The sequence below is a fragment of the Culex quinquefasciatus genome, chromosome 2 (assembly GCF_015732765.1).
Source record: "Culex quinquefasciatus strain JHB chromosome 2, VPISU_Cqui_1.0_pri_paternal, whole genome shotgun sequence".
Lineage (NCBI taxonomy): Eukaryota > Metazoa > Arthropoda > Insecta > Diptera > Culicidae > Culex > Culex quinquefasciatus.
In genome coordinates, this window is record NC_051862.1 from 148,691,809 (window position 1) to 148,714,063 (window position 22,255).

General features: G+C 38.9%; 1 protein-coding gene across 9 annotated transcripts in view; it reads left to right on the plus strand.

Annotated features, from left to right (window-relative positions):
- The window catches only part of LOC6038935, a 285,422-nt gene that overhangs the window by 247,640 nt on the left and 15,527 nt on the right, over window positions 1–22,255 (plus strand). For 8 of the 9 annotated variants that reach the window (XM_038253311.1, XM_038253312.1, XM_038253310.1 and 5 more), the window contains 3 exons: window positions 10,044–10,636; window positions 15,933–16,130; window positions 16,192–16,337. In XM_038253311.1, coding sequence (XP_038109239.1) covers window positions 10,044–10,636; window positions 15,933–16,130; window positions 16,192–16,337 — 937 coding nt within the window. Of the gene's footprint in view, window positions 1–4,978; window positions 7,010–10,043; window positions 10,637–15,932; window positions 16,131–16,191; window positions 16,338–22,255 lie in introns of those variants that run through there. The other variant, XM_038253313.1, reaches the window with a different exon arrangement.

Consider the following 22,255-nt stretch of genomic DNA (forward strand, 5'->3'; position numbering starts at 1 on the left):
CCCTTATTTCTGAGATATTACCATGCCATATTCATTGAATCATGGTGGCCGTAGCGGCAATGGCTCAGATATGATATATCATGCTTTTTAGGTTCAATTCCCGATCTCGACTTTTTTTATGGGTAAACTTTTTTTTTGAGGATGACGCTCTCGGTCATCTAGTGATTCGTTCTCTATGTCTGTGCACAGTACCGATTACTACCATACAGCGCATTTTTCCCTCTCGGCTGCTCTGCTGTATATCAGAATTAATTCGAGCAAACTACTTAATACTACTACTTAATTTTGCATCCGTTATGGAGTCATATCATTTGGGGAAACTTTTTTTCAATTGTCGTTTAAAAAAAAGTTTTATTGAATTTTATCTTTCTTGATTCCCAAAACTAGAAAGCAGATGTTTGTTGCTGGCAAATATGGAACATGGTGACGTTTTACGCGGAATTCCCTCGTAAAATTTGTTCACGCACGCGTCGAAGCACCTCCGCAAACATTCATTCATAACTTAAAGTGCCTTATCGGGATTTTCTTGCCGTATTACGTTCAACAGCTTCGCCGATAAGCTTATACGGCCTTGTTATCATTTGTTGTGTTTGCACTTCCAATGAACTTGACAGTTGGTGGGTATGTTATAGACTTTAAGCTACATTTTGTAACCTGTTATGTCGATTATTTCTTGGCAAAGACTTTTTCTTACGCTAATTCAAAAGTCATTATTTATAATTTTTATATAAAATCTCTCCTATAACAGGATCTTTTTTCACATAATCAACAGAAAACAAACAATCGATCAAACCAACAAAGATAAATTCTTCCCGGAACCTGAGCGCAACCTCCTTGGTTGGAAACCAGTGTTGAGATAACGATTTCCAGACTTCTCCGAACTGGTTGACAATTTGCAGCGTTTGATTTGCGCGGTATCAAACAAAAGATTTCCTCCCAATATTGGCACGCAGCTGGTGGACTCCCAATTATTTGTGTTTTGTTTTTTTTTTAGACTGCATCCCAAGATAATCGCCATATTATTGATTGATAAGGTTAACTCGATTCACATTTTTAATCGATAGCAATTCATTCATTCAAAGTAACGCATACGTCAGAGAAGAGAATGAACCACGAAATCACCACGAAAAATCAAACACTCCAAGTTTGGTCAGACATCCTGCCTGCAATTTTTGTTGCGAGTTGGTTTTTACCTCCATTTTAAAATTATTTAGAAAAAATCAACAACATCCGCTACTCTACGTCATAATTTCAGTCGGTTAACCGCAACGCTTGCTACGATTCTCTTCCACCTTGCGTCAACTTTTTCTACCACCTCCCGCAGTCTCCCGCACTGCCTTCAGTGACGTTCTATGTTGTTGTTTTGAAGTGAAACTACCACCGACCGTCACGTGCAGGAAGCCTGGACTGGGCTAAACTGGTTCCACCGCAAATAATCTTGACCTACAGCACACTTGCACCGCTGACGTCGACGGGCTTATCAGCAGAGTGTCCGTTTTGGCGCCAGCTCGTTGCGTAACTGCTGCTGATATGCTTTTTTTGCTGCAATTTTGACGATTTAATCGATTGAAATTTCTTGACGACATTTCGCTAACATCTGGGATAAACCCAGTTCAAAGGTAGCGAACAAGAACCAGTTCGGCCGTAGTGTCATGACGTACAGCTGCGCTGCAAGTTATACTCTATTAGTGTAGTTGTTATTTCTGCCGAGGCAGGACTCTGCAGAGGGGGGACAAAATTGGGACAGCACGTCCAAAACGGGAAGAGGAACGCGGGGTCCTCTTTACGTAACGATGCACCAAATTACAAACCATCCATGAATGGTTTTATTTTTGGCCTGCAAAGCAGCAGCGTTACACTGCCTCCGAATGTATAGAATTTGTAGAGAGGGTTGTTCTCTTATAATAGAGCAGCAACTTGAAAAAATGGCGACAATTTTAAATTTGGGTCACTTTGTCGAAAAGGTTGTTCGGTTACCTTTGGAATTTTGGAGGAAAGAGCGATTCGGTGAAATGGGTTTTCGACGAAACGGTCCAAAACCTCCTGTGTGAGTTGCAGTTGGGCCAGGTCAGGAATCGGCGACACAGTCGGCAAAGACGCGGCCGTTGAAGGCAAGCCTCGTAACGAGGTCAGGTAAACATTGCCGCAGGTCAATTTGCGAAGGGGGCTCTAGGGAAGAGTCTTATTATGGAGGGAGGGAGAAACCGGGGATCTTATCGGAAAGACTGAGTCGAGGTAGGATGAGATGATGCTTGCAATGCAAAAGTGTAATGTATTGAAGGGGATTTTTTTGGAGTTGGATAAGAGATTATTTAGGTTCATATCAGTTTCAAATTTCAAACCGTGTATTTCAAAAGCCAATTACAACAAAATGCATAAACCAAAATTAGAGCACACAATGTACCGAAGTTTGGTTGTTTAGTTGATTTAGGTTGCCAGATTCCCGAGTACGAATTAAAAATGTTTTCAGTAGTGGGGCATGTACATGTGTCAAACGCGTTCTGACTAAAATCCCTTTGACTAGTTGTCGCTCTTACATCCCTTTGCAGGGCGTGTCAAGGTGGCACGATTAGATCGAAACTTTTTTTTATATGAAGAGTGACAACGAAGTTTTCCGGGTTTTGTTGAATTTTAGAGATCTGTGAAGGTCAAACTGTGAGACATTGAGAGCTGCACAAAATGGCGTTGTTCACTCAATTTGGGCTAAAATTGACGTGTGACAAGATAGCATGAACGCGACACGATTTGACAAATGCAGCATATCAACATTAAAACTAATTAATGCAGTTTGTACTAACCTCAAATCATATTCGACTGATATGGCGTCAACAACGTCATTACCAGTGGGCAATATTGCAGTATCAAACCAGCGCGACTGTAGTTGTGAAATCCTGCACGTGATGCAATAATCAAAACAAATAACGGAAGATGCTGATACCGGGGAAGAGGAACAGGAGAAGACTTGTCAATGCGTGTGGGTGTGATTTAATTAAACGATATATGGAAACTTGGTTTGAACTGTGACGTTGTTTACTATTTTTCTTATCATGTAATGGCTGGACGTTATATTGACAACAGATGTTAGACAATAAGTCGAAAAACTTCAGATCAAAAGGACAAATGGTCGTAAGAACCAAAGGCCGAAAGACCAAACGTCGAAATATCAAAAGTTTGAGTTTTGATATGTTTTAGAGGACATCAAATGCCAACTTTTTAGAAAATTTTGTGCAAAAAATCTTTGCCCGAGTTATGTTTTTTAATTAATACTGATTTAAAAAATCGAAATATTGGTCGAAAAAATTCTTTAATTTTATTTTTCGATGTAAAATCACATTTGCAATCAAAAATTACTTAGGTGAAATTTTGATAGAGTGCATCGTTTTCAAGTTAAATTCTTTTTTATGAGACTTTTTAAAAATAGCCGCAATTTTTCATTTTTTTTAAATTAGTGCACATGTTTGCCTACATTTGAATTTTTTTTGAAAAGCTGCAAAAATTCTCTATATTTTACTTTTTTGAACTTTGTTGATTCGACCCTTAGTTGCTGAGATATTGCCATGCAAAGGTTTAAAAACATGAAAATTGATGTTTTCCAAGTCGCACCCGAACAACCCACCATTTTCTATCGTGGATATCTCAGCAACTAATGGTTCGATTTACAATGTCAAAAATACGAAATACTTTAAATTTTTTAAACCTAGACTAACATTTTAAAAGAGCGTAATATTGAATTTTTAGCCCCTTTAAAATGTTAGTCTTGATTTAAAAATTGAAAGTATTTCAAAAAACAAAATATAGAGAATTTTCTCACCTTTTCAAAAATATTATTTTTTTCAAAGGTGGGCAAACATGTGCACTAATTTTAAAAAAATGAAAAACTGCGACTATTTTCAAAAAAGTCACCTAAAAATGGATTTAACTTGAAAACGATGCACTTTATCATCGAAAAATGAAGTTGAAAATAATTTGTGACCAATATTTCCATTTTTTAAAATCAGTATGGATTTAAAAAAATCATAACTCGGTCTAGGATTTTTTGCACAATCTGGAAATTTCCGAAAATTTGGCATTTGATATCCTCTAAAACATATCAAAAAAATGCTACAACAGCTTCTAAGAAATGAAATAGGTTTAATTTCCAAAATTTTCGACAGATTTTTTCCATAGTGAGAAAATCGTTTTTAGCGTTTTTTGTGAGTTTTTTTTATAGAATTTTTTTTCTTTAAAAATAATTTATTTTTGTTTCAGTAACGTTTGTGTTTAATGGTGCTTAAAAGTGTTTAATGGGATAAAATGTGAATTTTAACAGTTTGAAAGAATTTAATATTCTTTCAAAATATGTAATTTAAATGTTGTTGTTTGCGTTTGAGTTATGTATATAAAACAGGATTGAAAAAAATATTGTAATATTTTGTACGATAATTTTAGCTTCTTGAATAGTCAAAAAAAGCCTGAAACCAATAGCCAATTTTATTAGAGATTTCTCACACTTAATCAAAACCCCATCAATTGCCCAAAACAAAAAAAAAAGCACCATCTCCACGAACAAAATTACATGATCACGAGGTCAAACCAAATTGTATCATATAAATCAACGGTGTATAAGTGATCTTCACCGTTTATCTAGCGCGCGCACATCGATCGCAACTTCGACACACTTTGACAGTGCTGCCAGCCGATCCATAACAATACCGCCAAACTCTTGTATCGGTATCGGCTGCATCTATCGACCTGATTACTTCGCACATACAAAAAAACTAGATCACACGCAGACTCCGATCTCGCAAGACCCATTACCACCACGATCGATCGATCGTCATCTGCTTTGCGCACGGTCATCCTCAACAACACACACTTAAAGTACAGCATTCGGAGCATTGTCGTACGAAAAGACCAAACAAAAGACCCCTTTTCATCTGCCTGTCCGTGTGCGACCTTGATCGTCGCTTCCAGCCATCGTTCCCGACGCTTCGTCGACCTTCGGGGGCTATTGTCTCTACCCGCGGCTTGGCCCACCGTCGACTGCCTGGCCTTTCCGGGACGCGTCCTGTCGCCAGTTCTACCGAAGCCTCGCATTGACTTAGACGTGCACGACTCCACGCTATAGTTATTAAATTTTCGACCCGTGATCAGTTCTGCGAAGAGTTTTCCCATTCGCGTGAAGTCGTTGGATCATCTCTCGCGAGTGAAAGTTTGTTGTTATTTTTTTTTCGTGGTTTTCGTTATCAATTTTCGCGTGGCGTGGCGTCTGTGTGTGCGTGAGCTAATAGCTTGTTACGTTTGAGCCGCAATTAAGCCACGGTTACGCGCGGTTCGTTGATCTTGAGGATCGCGTGGGGATCGCGGCGCGACGACCATGGAGGCCATTGGAGTTCAGAACGTGGTGGACTACGGTACGATCGGCAGAGAAGACGCGGACGGCGATCCTGGGTTCAGCTTTCGAGTCAACACTTCAGCGTTCAGTGCTGAGGATTTTTATTTGTTTGTCAACTCGCTCGAGCAGACCTACACGACGCAGCAACACAAGTCTCTTGTTGAGCAAGTAGACGATCGCGACGACGATCGGCGGAACAGTTTGGACAGTTTGTACGAGGCGCTCAACTTTGCTGACGGTGTCAGCGGGTACGAAGCGTCCGATTCTGCCGATAGTATCCAGTCGTCGTCCTCGTTGGAGTCCCTGGTACAGCCGGACGTGCCGTACAACTCCATGGTCATAGCTGCGGAGCAGCCTGTCGTAAATCTACGACCCTCGCTGGGTGACCTGTTCAAGTACTTTGAGAAAGACGTCACGATCGATTCCGAGGACGAGCTGGACGCAGAGCCGATCAACCTCCTGCCCTCACCTCCACCAACCCCCGCGAGAAAGCCAGCAATTAAACAACCTCCGTCAACGACCCCCAAACCCCCGGGACAGGTCGGCCGCCTCAACGCAAATCTGCTGCGAATTTTCGAAAGTGAAGCGCAACAACCCCCGAAAAACAATCGATCGGCGACGATGGCATCGGAATCGCTGAGGAAGGCCCCAATTATCCGCAACCAAATTGACGACCATCAACCCGCGGTGGAGCCACAGCCGCAACCTCGTAAGAAAGTGGATAATGACTCCTTCGGCGGACAACGGACCCCACCGGACGCCAAGACCACCGCTGCGATGATCGCAACGCCACCACCTTCTGCAGTAAAGATCGTGAACACCACTCGGAAGGTCGTCGGTAGCAGTAACCGCAGCAGTATCAACAGCAGTTGCAGCAGCAACTACAACACCGTGAACCGTGACAAGTGTTACGTGCGTAGCATCAACGACCTGTTCCTGCAGTACCGGCTCGATCAACAGCAGGTCGAGCAGGCGATCCAGCACATCGAGAAAAAGAAACCCGCAGACCCCGCTCCCGCCGTTCCCATGGAGATCATCAGCAGTGCCGTCCCCGTCGCCGACGACCCCGTCAAGACACGCAAGAAACCCGACGAAGAAACGGCCCAGCAGATCCACTTCCGGCTTCAGAACCAAACCTACCGCCTCGAGATGCGCTCCCTCATTGAAAGTCAGGCCTTCGTGCACATGACGGCTGCCCACCGGAACCAGCTGTTTCACCTGGACAAGATCTTCAACCGGTCCAACTTGAGCCTCATCCACATGGTGTTGTCCCTAATTCGTGAGCACGTCCTCCTGATGGGTGATCGCGTCACCGTGGAACTCACAACCACCAACTACGATCGCTTTGTGGCGACCATGTCGGCCGGGTCGTACGGGATCGACTCGATGGCGACGCGGCCGGTGCGCGAGAACTGCGTCTCGGTTGAGGTTCTGGCCGTGGACTTGGAGGGGGGAGGGAAGGAGAAGCCGACCGGTGCGGTGAAGATTGTGATTCTGTTTGTGATTGAAACGGTGACGGACGGGAGGGACGCGGCGGCGAAGAAGGGGAAGAAGACGATGGAGGGTGGTTGTGAGGAGGAGTTCCCGCGGCAGGACGGTGGGGACTATCAGATCACCGTGAGGATGCGGTTTGAGGTATGACAGTTTTGGGAACTGGTTCATTGTGAACAACTTGCAGCTTATTTGCATCACAAGTTTCGCCCTGTTGAAAATCTTGACAAAAAATATGAGCGGGATTTACTTCAAGGGACAGCTCTTCATTACTTCATTTGTTCGATTTTTCAATTATTATTCTAAAAACCAACATCATTTGTTATTGTCATCCTAATGAAAATTAGGAGGCAATTCCGAAGGACTCTGTCAAATACTATAAGGAACTACTATTTACTGTTCCTTTCCAGTATCTTTTAATTATAAGAATATAAAAAAGTATTCTGTGAATTTTTGTTTGGCAAACAAATAAAACAAATATTTGGTTGAAATTCAAAAAAATCAGAATGCATTGATGGATTTTATATTTTAATCTTCTTGAATAATTAATAATACCCTTCAATAATGTGAACCTCTTTTTGTTTACTAAATTTCTGATTGGCGGTCCAATGTTCTTGACAAATTGTGTATAAATTTTGCTTGCTTTTTTACGAATTCATAGATCTTTTGCAAACATTTAACAGTATCAAAATTTTAATCATGACTTAAACATTTTGCGATCCTTTTGGTTAACATTTATTCAACACAATGCTTGAAGCATTAGTTTGAACTTTGATGATGTATATATTTTTGTACTTCAAAAATTTATATAATTTGTCTATTTTTAAAGCTGTCTTTCGAAACAGTATTTATGAATTCATAATCCATAACCATAACATTGTTTTCAAACTTACCTTTGTGACCAAACGGGAGAGTGTGATTTTGGTTTTAATGTTAAAATTTTTTAAAGTTTTAAATTCAATTGAAATAAAAAATCGTGCAATAATTACATTCTTCATGACAAATAATTTTTCAAGAACAAGTCATACTTGTTTGAAATCTAGAACTAAATAGCAAAGCTTTTTTATTTTTTCCTTGAATATCTAACTTTTTGCGATTCTTACTTCAAAAATCTCAATGTTTCAAATATTTGAAGGAAGTTTTAAAAATATGATCATATTCTTTGTGCACCTTCAATTCAATATGAACTTATTGTTAGGACTGAATTTAATCATATAAGTTTTTTTTTCACTTTTTGATTGCAAAAATTTTACACAACAAATCTTTGAACAGAATGTCTTGAGAAAATGGACGCAATAGTCAGAACTTTTGTTTTGAATAACCGGTTTCCTAATTTTTACTGTTTTAAAATATCCTAATAAACAAAAAAAGGCGTTAATACAAAAAAATGTTTGAAAAATATCGTACAGCTCATAGAGCCAAAGAAGTATATTCAAACCATTGCAAATACTTTTCAAAGTTTATGAAAAAGTAAAATTTGAATAACTCGCGATGGTTTAAACATTTCAATGAAAAAAGTGTTGATAAATGCACTATTCATCAGTACAATTGTTTTATAATCTTAACTTTTCATAAAAAAAACTTTTTGCGGAACTGTACAACAAAATTTCATAAATAATAGAAATTGCATTTTAAATTATTTTCAGTATATTATACATAGTTCATTTGCTCCTTGATTTTTCGAGCCAATTTGAACGAAAAATACTTTACAAAATTTTTTGAAACGGCCCTAGTTTTAATTTGTAAAAAAAAAAACAATTTTCACATTATTTTTTTCATTTCTTTGACGTTTCACATTATTTTTTTCATTTTTTTGAACCAACCCTGTTTTTTATTTGTTTTCAAATATGCCGCTCATAAGATTTTTATTGCTACTACATGTTAAAATTGATTTCGCAAGCATGCAAATTTATTTCTTTAGACATAAGTTTTGTAATCCTTTGTCATTTCAGTTATGTCTTTGACATAACTTCTTTGACTTTTTTTTATTCAGTGTTCAACATTTTATGATTATTTGACAAACAATGTCTTTTCAATGGTGCTAAAGAAAGCCTATAATACAAATACCTTAAATGCAAATGCAAGGCCATCTGAACATTCATACAGCAAAAAAAAACTTACAAACTTTACAATACTAAACAATAAATTGATTTCAAAAAAGTATTCTTAGGGAAACTCAATATTGACATATCAGAATTTTGTCCTTCTAAAAATGCATCTAAACATTTCAACACCCAAGCCTCTAAAAAAGTTGGAACAGTAACTTTAAGTCAATGGATCTCGGCCATATTTAAACCAATCGCGTTGATTCTTTCTTCCAGAAAACTGGAAGGATGTTTAGATGATTAGAATTTTGTAGAATTTTATTTGAATAAAAAATCGCTCGAATTCCGCGAAGTTACATAATTGCTACAAAACAGTTGGAACGGTGATTTCGTTTGCAAAAATTATACCAAGTTCAGCAAAATTCTAAAATTATCTAGAGATCCATACAAATCTCTTGAAAAAAGAATTGTTTCGATTTGTTGAGTTATGACCAAAATCCAGCAAGTTCGATTTAGCGTTTCGACTTTTTTTTTTAGGATTGGGCGTCCATGTAAGTTTGACATGCGTTGTGTGTTCCATTGTTAAAAAGCAAGCAAGTTCCAACCAAAAGTTTAGCAAAAATGGTTTAAATATTGAAAATCTGCGAATTTTATAGAATTAGGACCGAATCCTTAACCTGTTAAATTTAGAGAAGAATTATTCGTTCTTATTCTCAGTTACAGATACACGAAATTCACGTATTTCTCTCAATGATAGAAGGGATAAACAAATTTCAAATAATTGCCTCAATAACTGTATCGATAATTTTTGCTCCAAATAATACAAACATGATCAAGCTGTGTTGTTGTTCACACCCAGTAATTCTCCACCATCCATAATCGATCACCACCGATGTGTGAGGCTCGCATAACTCAGCAGTGCTCTAGTTTACGGTTCGTTTGCACCACGTGCCTCGGCCCGAACACCAAAAAGGCGCGATTACCGTGCCTCATCCACTTAATGCTCTCGCTAACTAGCCACACTTTAATCCGATCGAGTCCACCAATTTGGCCAAATTAACCGCGACTGATGCGATTTACTGTGTACGACCATTGTGTAACGTGTTTTCTTGCTTGCTTTTCCTTCCTTGCAGCCCCCGGAGAACGAACTCCAAAAGTCGCACGAAACCGGCACCAACCTGAGCGAACACCAGCTGCGCGTCCAGGCGTCCCTGCAGCGGCTCAACATCCCCGACTGGTACAAGCAGTACTCGACGGGCAAGGATGGCGGCCACCCGAACAACCCCAACGCCCCACAAGCCCCGCCGGGAACCTGCGCCGGCACCGGAATCCTGCGCAAACGCAACTCGGACGTCGGCCGGTGGACCGGCCTCAGCTCGAAGACGACCTCGCTCAGCTCGCTGGGTTCGCACCGGTCCGACCGGAGCCCCGTCATGCTGAGTCCGTCCGCGCACAGCCACACCGGCGGCCAGACCGGCTTCTCCCGGTGGTCCACGTCCCATCTCAACTCGAACCAGACGTCGCCGAGCGTTTCGACGCGCGGTTCGTTCACCCGCGGCGGACTCAACGCCAGCGTCATCAGCGGCTACTCGACGGCGTCGACGACGGTCGGGGCGACGGCCGCGGCCGGTGGCGCCCCCGGCACCATCCGGAACTCGTTCCGGCAGCCGTACCTCGGGTGGCGAAGTCAGGAGAAGCTGTCGCAGCCGCGGACGCCCGCCGAGAGGTGAGAGAGGAAGGGTGGGGAGTTAATTGGGGCGATGGGTTCTCGCTGAGCGAGGTGAAAGTGAGGAGTTGTTGTTTGCATAATGGATGCTCTGTAATTGTGTGGTCCAAGTGCTACGCAGAAAAAATGGATGGATTTTGGGCGCACTTGCAATCAAGCGGAAGTCGAGAGATGGAAATTTTCACTCAGGTCGTCGTTGCACAATGAACCCATTTGATTGGTAATGATGGGCTTTTCTTTTCTTTCACTGTATGATGCCCATGGTAGCACCAGTAAAGCTTCGAAACTTTGAGAACTAAACTATCTTCTTACCCAATTTTTTCCACATTGTTAAAGTACTATCTTTGTTCGAGATCAATACAAGCTGAATAGAATATGATATTTCACACAAGAGTTTTTTATGAAAGATGTAAAACTAGTTCGAGTGTTCCTGAATAAAGTTTCAACAATTACAAGTTTTTTTTTAACTCGGGAGCATTTGTACAATCCTGCATCACTAATTCGAAATTGATAAAAATGCATAAAGGACATTTATGCGAACATTGGCAGTATTGATCCTATCAAAACAAGCAAGAATCTGCAATCGATCAAAAAGTTTAAACGGCAATATATCTAATACTACAAGCTTCAGAAATTGGATCAAAAACTTTTAGAAATTATTAAACTCGCAGCTCAAAGATTTAATATCTCACGGGCAAACCCTAGGCATAGGCAAGTTTATAAACCTAGGTAAAATTTGCTGAGGAATGCGATGGGCCACGTTAAGTCCCAATTAATTTATAAAAATATACAATGTCTCAGAAATTTAACAGGTGAACTTAAACTGGCCAATCTTATTCCAAAGTGGTTCTCGTAATAAGTTTCTTAAAAAATAATTTTCAAAAAAATGGCAGTTGTTTTATGGGTAATTCTCTATCAACTCACACGAAATCGGGAAAAGTTGCCCCGACCCCTCTTCGATTTGCGTGAAACTTTGTCCTAAGGAGTAACTTTTGTCCCTGATTCCGAATCCGAGGTCCGTTTTTTGATATCTCGTGACGGAGGGGTGGTACGACCCCTTCCATTTTTGAACATGTGAAAAAAGAGGTGGTTTTCAATAATTTGCAGCCTGAAACGGTGATGAGATAGAAATTTGGTGTCAAAGGGACTTTTATGTAAAATTAGACGATTTGATTTGATATATAGACTAGGGTGGGTACGTTTTTCAAAAAGTTCTCGGATCAAGTTTTAGTATGGTTCCCCTTGTAGGGCATGCCCATAGGGACTTTCATGCCAAATATCAGCTCATTTGGTTGTAAACTGGCTGCGCGCATCAGGGTTAAAGTTTACATGGGAATTACTATGGGAAATCAGAACTTTTTGTTCAAACGCTCCTACAGGTCTGGGAAAATCACGCGCCAACTTCTGGTATGGTCAGGCCTATGGGGAATGGTCTGGAGAACACTTTTCCCGAAGAGAGCATATGGATTCGTTGTCCCTAGACCTGGCGCATCGGCAAACAATCCGGTGTCTCCGGAATCAACGGTTTTCCTTCAAAAAGCATCAAATTTTCCTTAGCATGCTATGAAAGCTTGATGAACACCGCGACGCCATATGTCAGACAGCTACCACGTGGTTGAAATATTTGCAAAAAATACAAATTTGCAAAAAATAGGAAAATTTGATGCTTTTTGAGGGAAAACCGTTGATTCCGGAGACATCGGATTGTTTGCCGATGCGCCAGGTCTAGGGACAACGAATCCATATGCTCTCTTCGGGAAAAGTGTTCTCCAGACCATTCCCCATAGGCCTGACCATACCAGAAGTTGGCGCGTGATTTTCCCAGACCTGTAGGAGCGTTTGAACAAAAAGTTCTGATTTCCCATAGTAATTCCCATGTAAACTTTAACCCTGATGCGCGCAGCCAGTTTACAACCAAATGAGCTGATATTTGGCATGAAAGTCCCTATGGGCATGCCCTACAAGGGGAACCATACTAAAACTTGATCCGAGAACTTTTTGAAAAACGTACCCACCCTAATATAGACATAAGGAGTTTGCTTATAAACATCACGAGTTATCGCGATTTTACGAAAAAAAAGTTTTGAAAAATTTACTTTTTGCAGTTTCTCTTAGTTTCGTCGTCCGTGTCTGTCGCGGGTGACCATGAACGGCCATGATCGATGACGACCAACTTTTTCAAAACTTTTTTTCGTAAAATCGCGATAACTCGTGATGTTTATAAGCAAACTCCTTATGTCTATACATCAAATTTTTTGTAATTGTCTGCTCTACAACTTTGTAGAACATTGTTATACTCTAAAAAATCACCCTGCAAAGTTAGAAAAAAACACGAAATTTTAAAATGAAAATTTTTGTTCTAAATGAAAAAATGACCCTTCTGGGTCAATGTAGATTCGAAAAGTACATTAAATTTCCCATAAAATGACATGTTCCAAAAATTTTTACAGTCGAAAAACGGAACATGGGAGAATTTTTAAAACTTTTTTAGTGTTTTTTTCGATGAAAAATACGTTTTTTCGAAATTCTGAGTACGCCATCAAATCGGCCGTCTAATTTTACATAAAAGTCCCTTTGACACCAAATTTCTATCTCATCACCGTTTCAGGCTGCAAATTTTTGAAAAACACCACTTTTTTCGCATGTTCAAAAATGGAAGGGGTCGTACCGCCCCTCCGTCACGAGATATCAAAAAACGGACCTCGGATTCGTGATCAGGGACAAAAGTTACCTCTTAGGACAAAGTTTCACGCAAATCGAAGCGGGGTCGGGGCAACTTTTCCCGATTTCGTGTGAGTTGGTAGAGAATTACCCCTATATCAAATATTTTTAGAAAGGTTCTGAAATAACCTTTTTTGTGGATTAAAGTTTTAAAAGATCTATCTTACCTATTTAAAATTACAAGCATTTAAAAAAAAAGTTTGAATTTACTTAACCTCAATCTATTTTGTAATCACTTATGAATGAGAGGAAGGCATAAACCAGCTAAAGGTGGATTAATTTTTTTGAGAACCGTGGTTCGATTGCTCATTTAAGTGAGCTGGCTCTTTTGATCAGTTCGCTCATTTTCGCCCACCTCCAATTTATGTTATGATGGAGTTTGGGTTTCCATTAATGATATAATAATTTTCTGGATAAATTAATACCAAAAGTTCCAAAGATGTTACAAATGCAATTTGAAATGAATTTAAAAAAAAATCGTTTGAATTTTTGTGAAATTACAGTACGATTTATTTTCAGAAAAAAAAATGTTTATGTCAATATATAGCGATGTATTTTGAAAATTAAAGATTGATGAACTATGTTGGTATAAAATGCATTAATAAACACTTTTTTCATTCAATCATATTTTTTTTAAATATATTTTTTGCACCTTCCTTTAAAAATTTTGTGTAAAGCCATATTAAAAAATGCAGACATTTTCACAAAAGTTTCATTTTAACACTGAAAGCAAAGTAATTGATACCGTGAGATGACTGTGAATATTTTTTTACAACGTTAAAATTTTAGAAGGTTGTAACGTCATGATTCGAATTCCCGGACGCTTCGAAACCCGGACACCTCATGTTGTTTTATCAATTATTTGGATATAAGTTCGCATTATGAATGTCAAAGCTGTGTTATTTGATGAATTGTAACATCAACATTCATTTTAAGTTTGTTTGAACGCTGTAGTTAATGCCAAAACAATTAAATACAATAAAATTATAAGTTTACCAAAAATGCGAAACATTTCACTTGAAATATTTCATAGACGTTCGAAGCACCGGGAAGGCGAAGCAGAAATTTATTGTTTCGATTTCCCTAAATTATAGCAATTTTTTTATAAACTATCGATTGTTTTGATGTTAACAGCTTATTTGAGACCTAAAGAATGCCATTCACTTACATTTCAGTCCAATTCTGTGCGATTCATAAGTAAAATCGAGTGTCCGGAATTCTAATCTAATCTAATCTAATCAGACCCTAGCGCAGCCAATCTTTCGAAGGGATCCTGGAGAGTGCCTCAGGTTAGATGACGCCTAGCACTCTTCTTATCATTTATTAACATTTGTAGTGCGCCATTGCATTGAAATGCATTGAAACATCACAAGCGTTAAAGCGGCCAGGCCTACTGCGTAAAGCCGTATCGCAGAGATGACTCGTAATTGGGTTGAGTTTGAGCACTGAGTGTTCGAACAACAACACAATTCTGAATCGACAGGGGAGGAAGAAGCGTGGGGACACACCACCATACGCTCCGAGATTTTGGTTGTATTCGTTGAGAGCACCATAGGGGGATGGCGTCGCTATTTTTAGACCACGTTTTCCACTTTTTCTCATCGAAACCGACTACTTTATCGACTTCATTTTGCTGGGCGGGATAGGACGCCGTCTATTTTTAGACGATGACTCAGCACTTTTCCACTCTTGCGCTTTAAAAAACCAGATGGCAGCACGATGTAACGCCACGTCCCTATGCTAAGAAGGTTTGGTACTCCGGGACCCTCTGGGATGGGACATTGTATTTCCACGAATGCCCTGGACACTATTTGCCGTGGTTATAGCGCCACAACTCGCTCTCTGTAACAGTATTCCTAATTCCAGTCCACGCTCACCAAGTCGTCATGGCTTAGTGGTTAGCATTTTTGCTTACCAACCCAAAGGACGGGGGATCGAACCCCGCCCCGAGCGACTTTGATTTTTCGTTCATATTCATCATTTCAAATTTATGAGTTCTTAACTTTCTCGTTGGGAGCAGATGGGCATCGAACCCAGAACCATTTGCTTACAAAGCGAACACCGTAACCAGTCAGCCACGGCCGCTCCTAAGTAAAATCGAGTGTCCGGAATTCGAAGCAAAAGTGTCCGGATTTCGAATCAGCTTTTATCAGTGTCCGGGAATCGAAGCACAACAAGACATTTTAATTTTAAAATTCTGATGAAAAATTGTTAGAAAAGACATATTTTGCATGCATTTTCTTGTAACTGACTGTTTATACAACATCCTTATGATATTTCTACATTTCCAACTTATTAAATGATTTTTTACCAGCTTTTACAAAAATGATATGCTACTAAGTGTCCGGATTTCGAGTCATGACGTTAGTGGAGCCTTTTCAACAAAATGAAAAAGAAAGACATTTGCAGAGTTTTTTTTCTAGATTTTTGAAAACCATGCAGAAAATGTTTCTTGATCATTGACCAAAATAAAAAAAAATCGGAAGAAATTTGGGCAGTAGAGGGATAAATGAACTGTTTCAATGAATAATTGTACACAACCATAACCACTAACTCAACCTTCTTTTTTCAACAGACTCGCGTCCTCGCTGCTATCCCAGCAAAAAGCCAAGGAACAGCAGCACCAACATCACCACCAAAACCAGAAATCGGACCCCGTCGTGACGCCGGAGATCCAGTCCTCCATCAAGGAGGTCACCTCCGCGATTGTACATTATGTAAATGACCAAACCAACCGACACTCGCGCAGCCGGTCCACTAGTCCAAGCCAAAGGTTCTCATCCCTTTCAAATTTCTTAGATTTAAATTTGTACTAAAATTGCTCATTTTTTTAGATGTTGGCTAGAAAGTTCGTTCGTCGGAACCCGGCCGCTCGACTCGCCCCAAACGCCAATGATCGAGGGTCAGAATCAGCAGCAGCACCAGTCCCAGCTGGCCGGTGACCACTACCGGTACAATGCCGGCCGGATGAACGGCGTCGGTGAGTCGACACTGATCTAAGAAATTCAAAAAAAAACAATAGCTTCATTTACAGTCTCACAGTCACACACACACGTTCTTAGATCGTTTTGTTGGTTTGATTTATTCCTTCGTCTCCTTGGAGTATGATTTACTTTTACTTACTTCTGTTTTAAATTAAGCTAAAGCACACACACACACTCACACAGAAAAAAAATCAGGCAGACACACACTTTCCTGTTTCTCTATTGTTAGTACTGTTTAGATTGTACGATTTTTTTTTCTGTTCGTTCACATTGCCGTTTCTAACCATAAAATTTGGTTAGCCCTTCGTTTTTCGTAAGACACTTTAACACACACCCCCACAACAAAAAAAGATTGTGAAACAGGTAGCGAAGCAGCTTCTATGATTATGTTCAGTTTTCGTTTTAAGTTCAAGATTAAGTTTTTCCAGCTTTTTTGATCGCGAGCATTGGGCGCTTTTTCGCGCATTTTTCGTCGGAAAAGCGCGGTCGAAATTACGGTTTTATCGACACATTTGATTTGATTTTTTCCTCCACTGTGTGAACGAACTTTTGCCACGACAGAGCAAAACAGAAAAAGAGAAGCAAAAGAGTTTTGCATTAACCGCGGATGCATTTCAGATTATTGACTTCGTGTTTAATTGTCGGTTTAGATGGGAAGGGGGGGAAACAAATCGTGCAATTTTTCCCCATTTCCCCACGCAGAAATTAACACTCTCACTCTTTTTTGAGAGTTTTCTGAGTTAAGAAGAAGAAGCAAAACAGTGAACATGATATTGTGAATAGTTGTTTAACAATTGTAAAGTAGGCAGGTTTAGGCTTAGGTTATCCCGCCAAACGATAACGATTCCTTCACACACACAAACTCACAGAAACAGACACACACACACAAACTCGTAACTTTTCGAACATTTTTATGTAATTGTGAATCCAGCAATCAGTGGAAAATGTTCTGTATTTTGATTTCACGTGTAACGCAAAATCAACTATTGTCAACAAAAGACCTCTCAAAATCGTCCTTTAATCGCTATCGAAAATTTACCACCAACAATTTTCAAAACTCTCCCCGCAATCCCCTCCCAACCCCTCCCGTAACAAACCCTCCACCAAAACATCGACGCCCCCGAAAACGTCGAAGCGCAACCCACTAATCACCTCCTCTTATTTAAATGGCAAATTAAATTAAGGAGCGTTTTGATTTGTTGTCCTTTTTTCCCTTTTCCCTCCGTTTCCTCAACTCCTCCCGGTGTCCAGCTGCTTGCTTCCGTTTTTATGGCAATTTTACAAAAAAAAAAATAATAATAATTTAAAGTGGGGCATTTCGTCGCGTTTCAGTGTGAAATTTTCATTTAGAAATTTGTTTTTTAGGGTTAGTTTTGGTCAAAATCGCAAAAAATATTTTTTGATAAGTTTGTAACATTTTTTTATTTAGCCATGACTCAAACTGTTAAAACTGGCACCATTTTATCCACATTTATAATGAATTCAGCATCACTGCTAACTTGACAAAGCATGTGCATGACTTTGTCTCAGTGGATAGGAGCGAACCTATTTATTTCAAGAGCAAACATTATCTACTGTGTTGGTTTCTGTTTCACGAATGTTCGAAAGATAAATGTCATTTGAAGTTTAAGAAAGTCGTTTGTCTCTTCAACCTCAAAGTCACTCACAAAATGATCACTGAGTTCATTGAGTTCTTTTAAACAAGATCGGGGAACAGCATCTAACTCCAGCGTGCTCTAATGTTGCCATAACAACACTTTGACGTTCAGTTACAGCTAAAAGAAAGCGTTTTCAATTGAAATCGAGTGATAAATAGTTCAATAGGAAGTGAGCAAGCTTGTTTCTGAAAACAGTTTTACAAAAAAGAGAAAATCAGCAAATTGCAAATTACAAAAAAGAGAAAATCAGCAAAAAGATACGAGAATTTTCCCTCGGTGTGAAGATATTCCAAAAATGTGTTATTTGGGTGCTTTCGACAATCAAGTGGAATTTATTGTTTGTTTACGTCAACAGTGTCAAAAGTATTCTTTTATAGTCCGATCATAATATTTACCCCTTTTGACAGGTATGGCGGTGTACACTCAAAATCAGAAATACCCCTAAAAAGGGTTCTATCTGCCCTTTATCCATCAAAACAAGGTAAACATACTCTTTTTGAGGGTCATTTCAATCCTTTTTTAAGTTTACCGGTGGTAACACTTTGCAAAAGGGTAACGACGGGTAAACTTGGAAAAAGGGTGGAAGTAACTTTCAAAAAAGGTTTGTTTACCTTGTGTTGACAGATAAAGGGCAGATAGAACCCATTTTGATGGGTATTTCTGATTTGGAGTGTAGCGATATCTTTGCCCAAGGCAAAGCGATTCCGCCACTCCTTTCAAAATAGGTAATTATTATGATCAGATCACTAGATTAATTTTTCAAAAATATAAACAATAATTGTACATTTTTTGAAATAAGCTTAGTGCACATATCAATTTTAAAATCGAGCAGAAGCAACCCAATTAAACATTACATTATAAACATTGATAATTCGATTTGTTGCAGAGCAAAGCGCAACTTGATGCTGGCGATTGTGACGGCTGATAGGACCATTTGAAAACCAATCCTAGAGTTTGTCCTGTTCATTGTTTTGGCACCCTCCGCAAACGTCAAACCAGTACAAAGTTGCTGCCGAATCTATTTCCGGATCTCTTCCGGAAAAGAGGGGGCCGACCAACGTCAACAAATCACTTGGTCCATTGGACAATAGAGTTATCTAAGCTCGCTCTCACGCACACTAGCACACCATTTGATTTGCTGGTCGGTACAAAATTTAACCTCACTTTTTTTCGTGTACGTACACGCAATACATGCGCACGTAGATAACTCTATTAGCTGTCAGTTCAAGCAAAACAATTTAAATGGGCCGATGCACGCATTCGTGAATTTGTTTACATTTTTTCGACTCCACTTCAAACGATAAACCAAACAAAAAAAAACTATGTCGGATCTTTTCCGGACCTGACCGATCTATGTAAAATTGAAAAGGTGAGGCGGGTTTTTTAGCTGTCAAAAAATACACTCAACCCACGGTGGTTGGTCACTTTTTCGTTTGACACTTTTTTAGTTTGTACCCCGTTGGTTGGTCAAAGTCAAACTAAAAAGTGACGAACTGTCACTTTTTACACGGCGCTCACGCACACTATCAAAACAAACGTTTGATAGTGTGTGTGAACTCCGTGTAAAAGAGGTGTCAAACTAAAAAGTGACCCCGTTCGTTTGACAACAGTTGGTGTCAAACCATCGGGATTTGAATGTAATTTTCAGAAAAAAATTTTTTTTCTATATAGTTTGAAAAACGAGCTTGAATTTTTCTTTTTTCCTAAAAATAAATTCATCTAGAAGCGTTTGCGGTTCGTTTTGGCAACTATTTTTTGACAGCTGGTAAATCCGACTAACTTATCTAATCAAATGTACACACCTTGATAGCCGGCAGCTAATTTATATGTTTTGAAGTTTGCAGGAGGAGTTAAAACAATTTAACAAATCAAAATCACTTCGTGTATCAGTCAATTTGTTTATTTACATTGTTGGTGTGTCGGTAGGTTGAAAGTTTGTAAGGCCCAATCTAACCACCCAGACCCAATGTCACCCCGGCAGACGGTGACAAAATACTACAACAGGATTTGTTGTCTTTTGCAAGCAGTCACATAACCAAACATTCGACACCCTCAGCAAACGTCAAATCAGTACAAAATGCTACCGGATCTTTTTGCGGATTTCTCCCGAAAAAGATCCGGCAGCAATTATGTAAGGTTTGACGTTTGCGGGGAGAGTCGAAAAAAGGTAAACAAATCACTTCGTATATCAGCCGTATATCAGTTAGGCATCAGTCAACAACTTTTGACATTTGACGATCTGATATTTTGAATTTACACGAATAAGAAAGCATTCCTAAACTGTTAAATGATTTGGATTTACAAACCCATATGAAATTTCGGATGTTTTTAAGGGATTTGAGATGTGCTGGAGGTAGACTATTTGAAACTGATAATTTAGTTTGGAAATGAGTTATTTTCATCAGATTTTTAATTCAAAAATAGTTATTCAAAGTCAAATTTCTCATCAAATCAGCTCAGTTTGGAAATATCTTCACCCAATTTAAAATTCATTGAAACGTGACGGCAATTCACTCAAATTTTAGCTAAAAGATAACTTCAAAAAACTCATTTCATGAGAAAGTTCTGTTTAAATAACAACTGATAAAATGTTATTCAAAAAATATCTTTTTAAGATCACAAAATACAAAAAAAACAAAATTTCATCTAAAACCAAAGATGGATTCTGCACACAAAAACGCGACGATAATTTGAGAACTGGTCCCCCTTTAAGAAGTGCTGCTACACATTGCAGCATCTTCCGCTAGTGGCCGCCAGTGGCGCCACTGAGCATGCAGTTGGAAAGGTGTGTGTCTACACTAACGAATATCCATCCGCACAGCGTGCGCGTGCTTGTAGAGTTCTCACTTTTCAGTGTCCCACCCCGTCCCCTTCCCAGTAAAATTTTATCAAACTAAAACTTGTGATAAAACCAGAAAGGTGCCTTTCAGAAAAAAAACTAATTTATGGTGCTACCAGATTACTACGTGAAGTCAAAGGGCGCGACAATTCTGCTGAAAGATTCACATAAAAAAAATAATAATAAAAAAACTAACAAATCTCGAACGAGACAATCGATCCAGTAGCGAAAAACGAATCCACACACTCACCCACACTGAAAGTGTTTTAATTTTAAACAAAATGAGCGAAACTGCGAATAAAAAAAAACAGTAGAGAAGTGTAGAGTTTTTTTCTTCTTAGAAACTAATCGAAAACGGTTTGATATTATCCTTACTGATAGAAAAGAAACAAAACTTATATACATTTATACACCTCTCTTTATATACATACAAACATATATGACGATGTTTTTCTTTGTCAAGGAAATGAAAAATAAACTAGCGTAGAAGTAGAACAGTAGTGTAAAACAATGAAGTAAAAGCAAGTAACAACCTGAGGAGAGTGCGCAGTAGTGCGAACGCGTGCGCTTGAAAGTCGAGCTTGGTTCGGAGTTGCGTTATTTTGGCTCGTTTTTAGACATTTTTATGTTACTACTTTTACATAAACACACACTTTATTATTGTTTTTACATACCAACTCTCGTACGTATGGTTTGCATGATGAGCTAGAGTCGTTGTGAATCGAGTTGAATAATTGAAACGTGCGTTTCTTCTGTTAGAGCGACTAGAGTGCATCAACAGTCAAATTTTAAGAACCCGTTCTGTATAGAGGCAATCATTTGGAAATGACGAAATGAAAAAGTTTAGAAAATCAGCAACCTTTAGTTTTAGTCGTCATCCCGTAACATTCGTATTATTAGTTGCAATATACCCTTTTTGTTTTATCTGTTTTTTTCTCTATTATCTTCTACATTAACCCAGCAGAGAGCAAAAAAAACGAATACAGCAACTGTAATATTTTTTTTTATTGTAATCCTTACTTTGCGCTACAGTTTTAAGTTTTAAATGTGTAATTATGAGCGAGCGAAAGAGATCGAGAGAGAGAAAAAAAAACAGTTATACTATTATTTAAACGATTACTGTAATTTGTATAAGTATTATTATTTAAATAAAAATTGGAGAATCATTGCAAGTTATTATCAACAATTGGTTTTGTGTTTCGTTTGTTTTATTTCGTTATCATCATCCTTGCTTTCGGCTTTTAGTTGTGGTATTTTAGTGCGGCTTCTGTTTGGTATGAAATGGATCAACTTAAAAAGAAAAAAAGGGGGAAATGAAGCAGCAAGTGGATTGGGATTTAGGTGAAATTGAATAAATTTGTAAATTTCAAAACTGCTCAAAACAAAACTTTTTATGCAAAAACCCGGGGAAAAATTT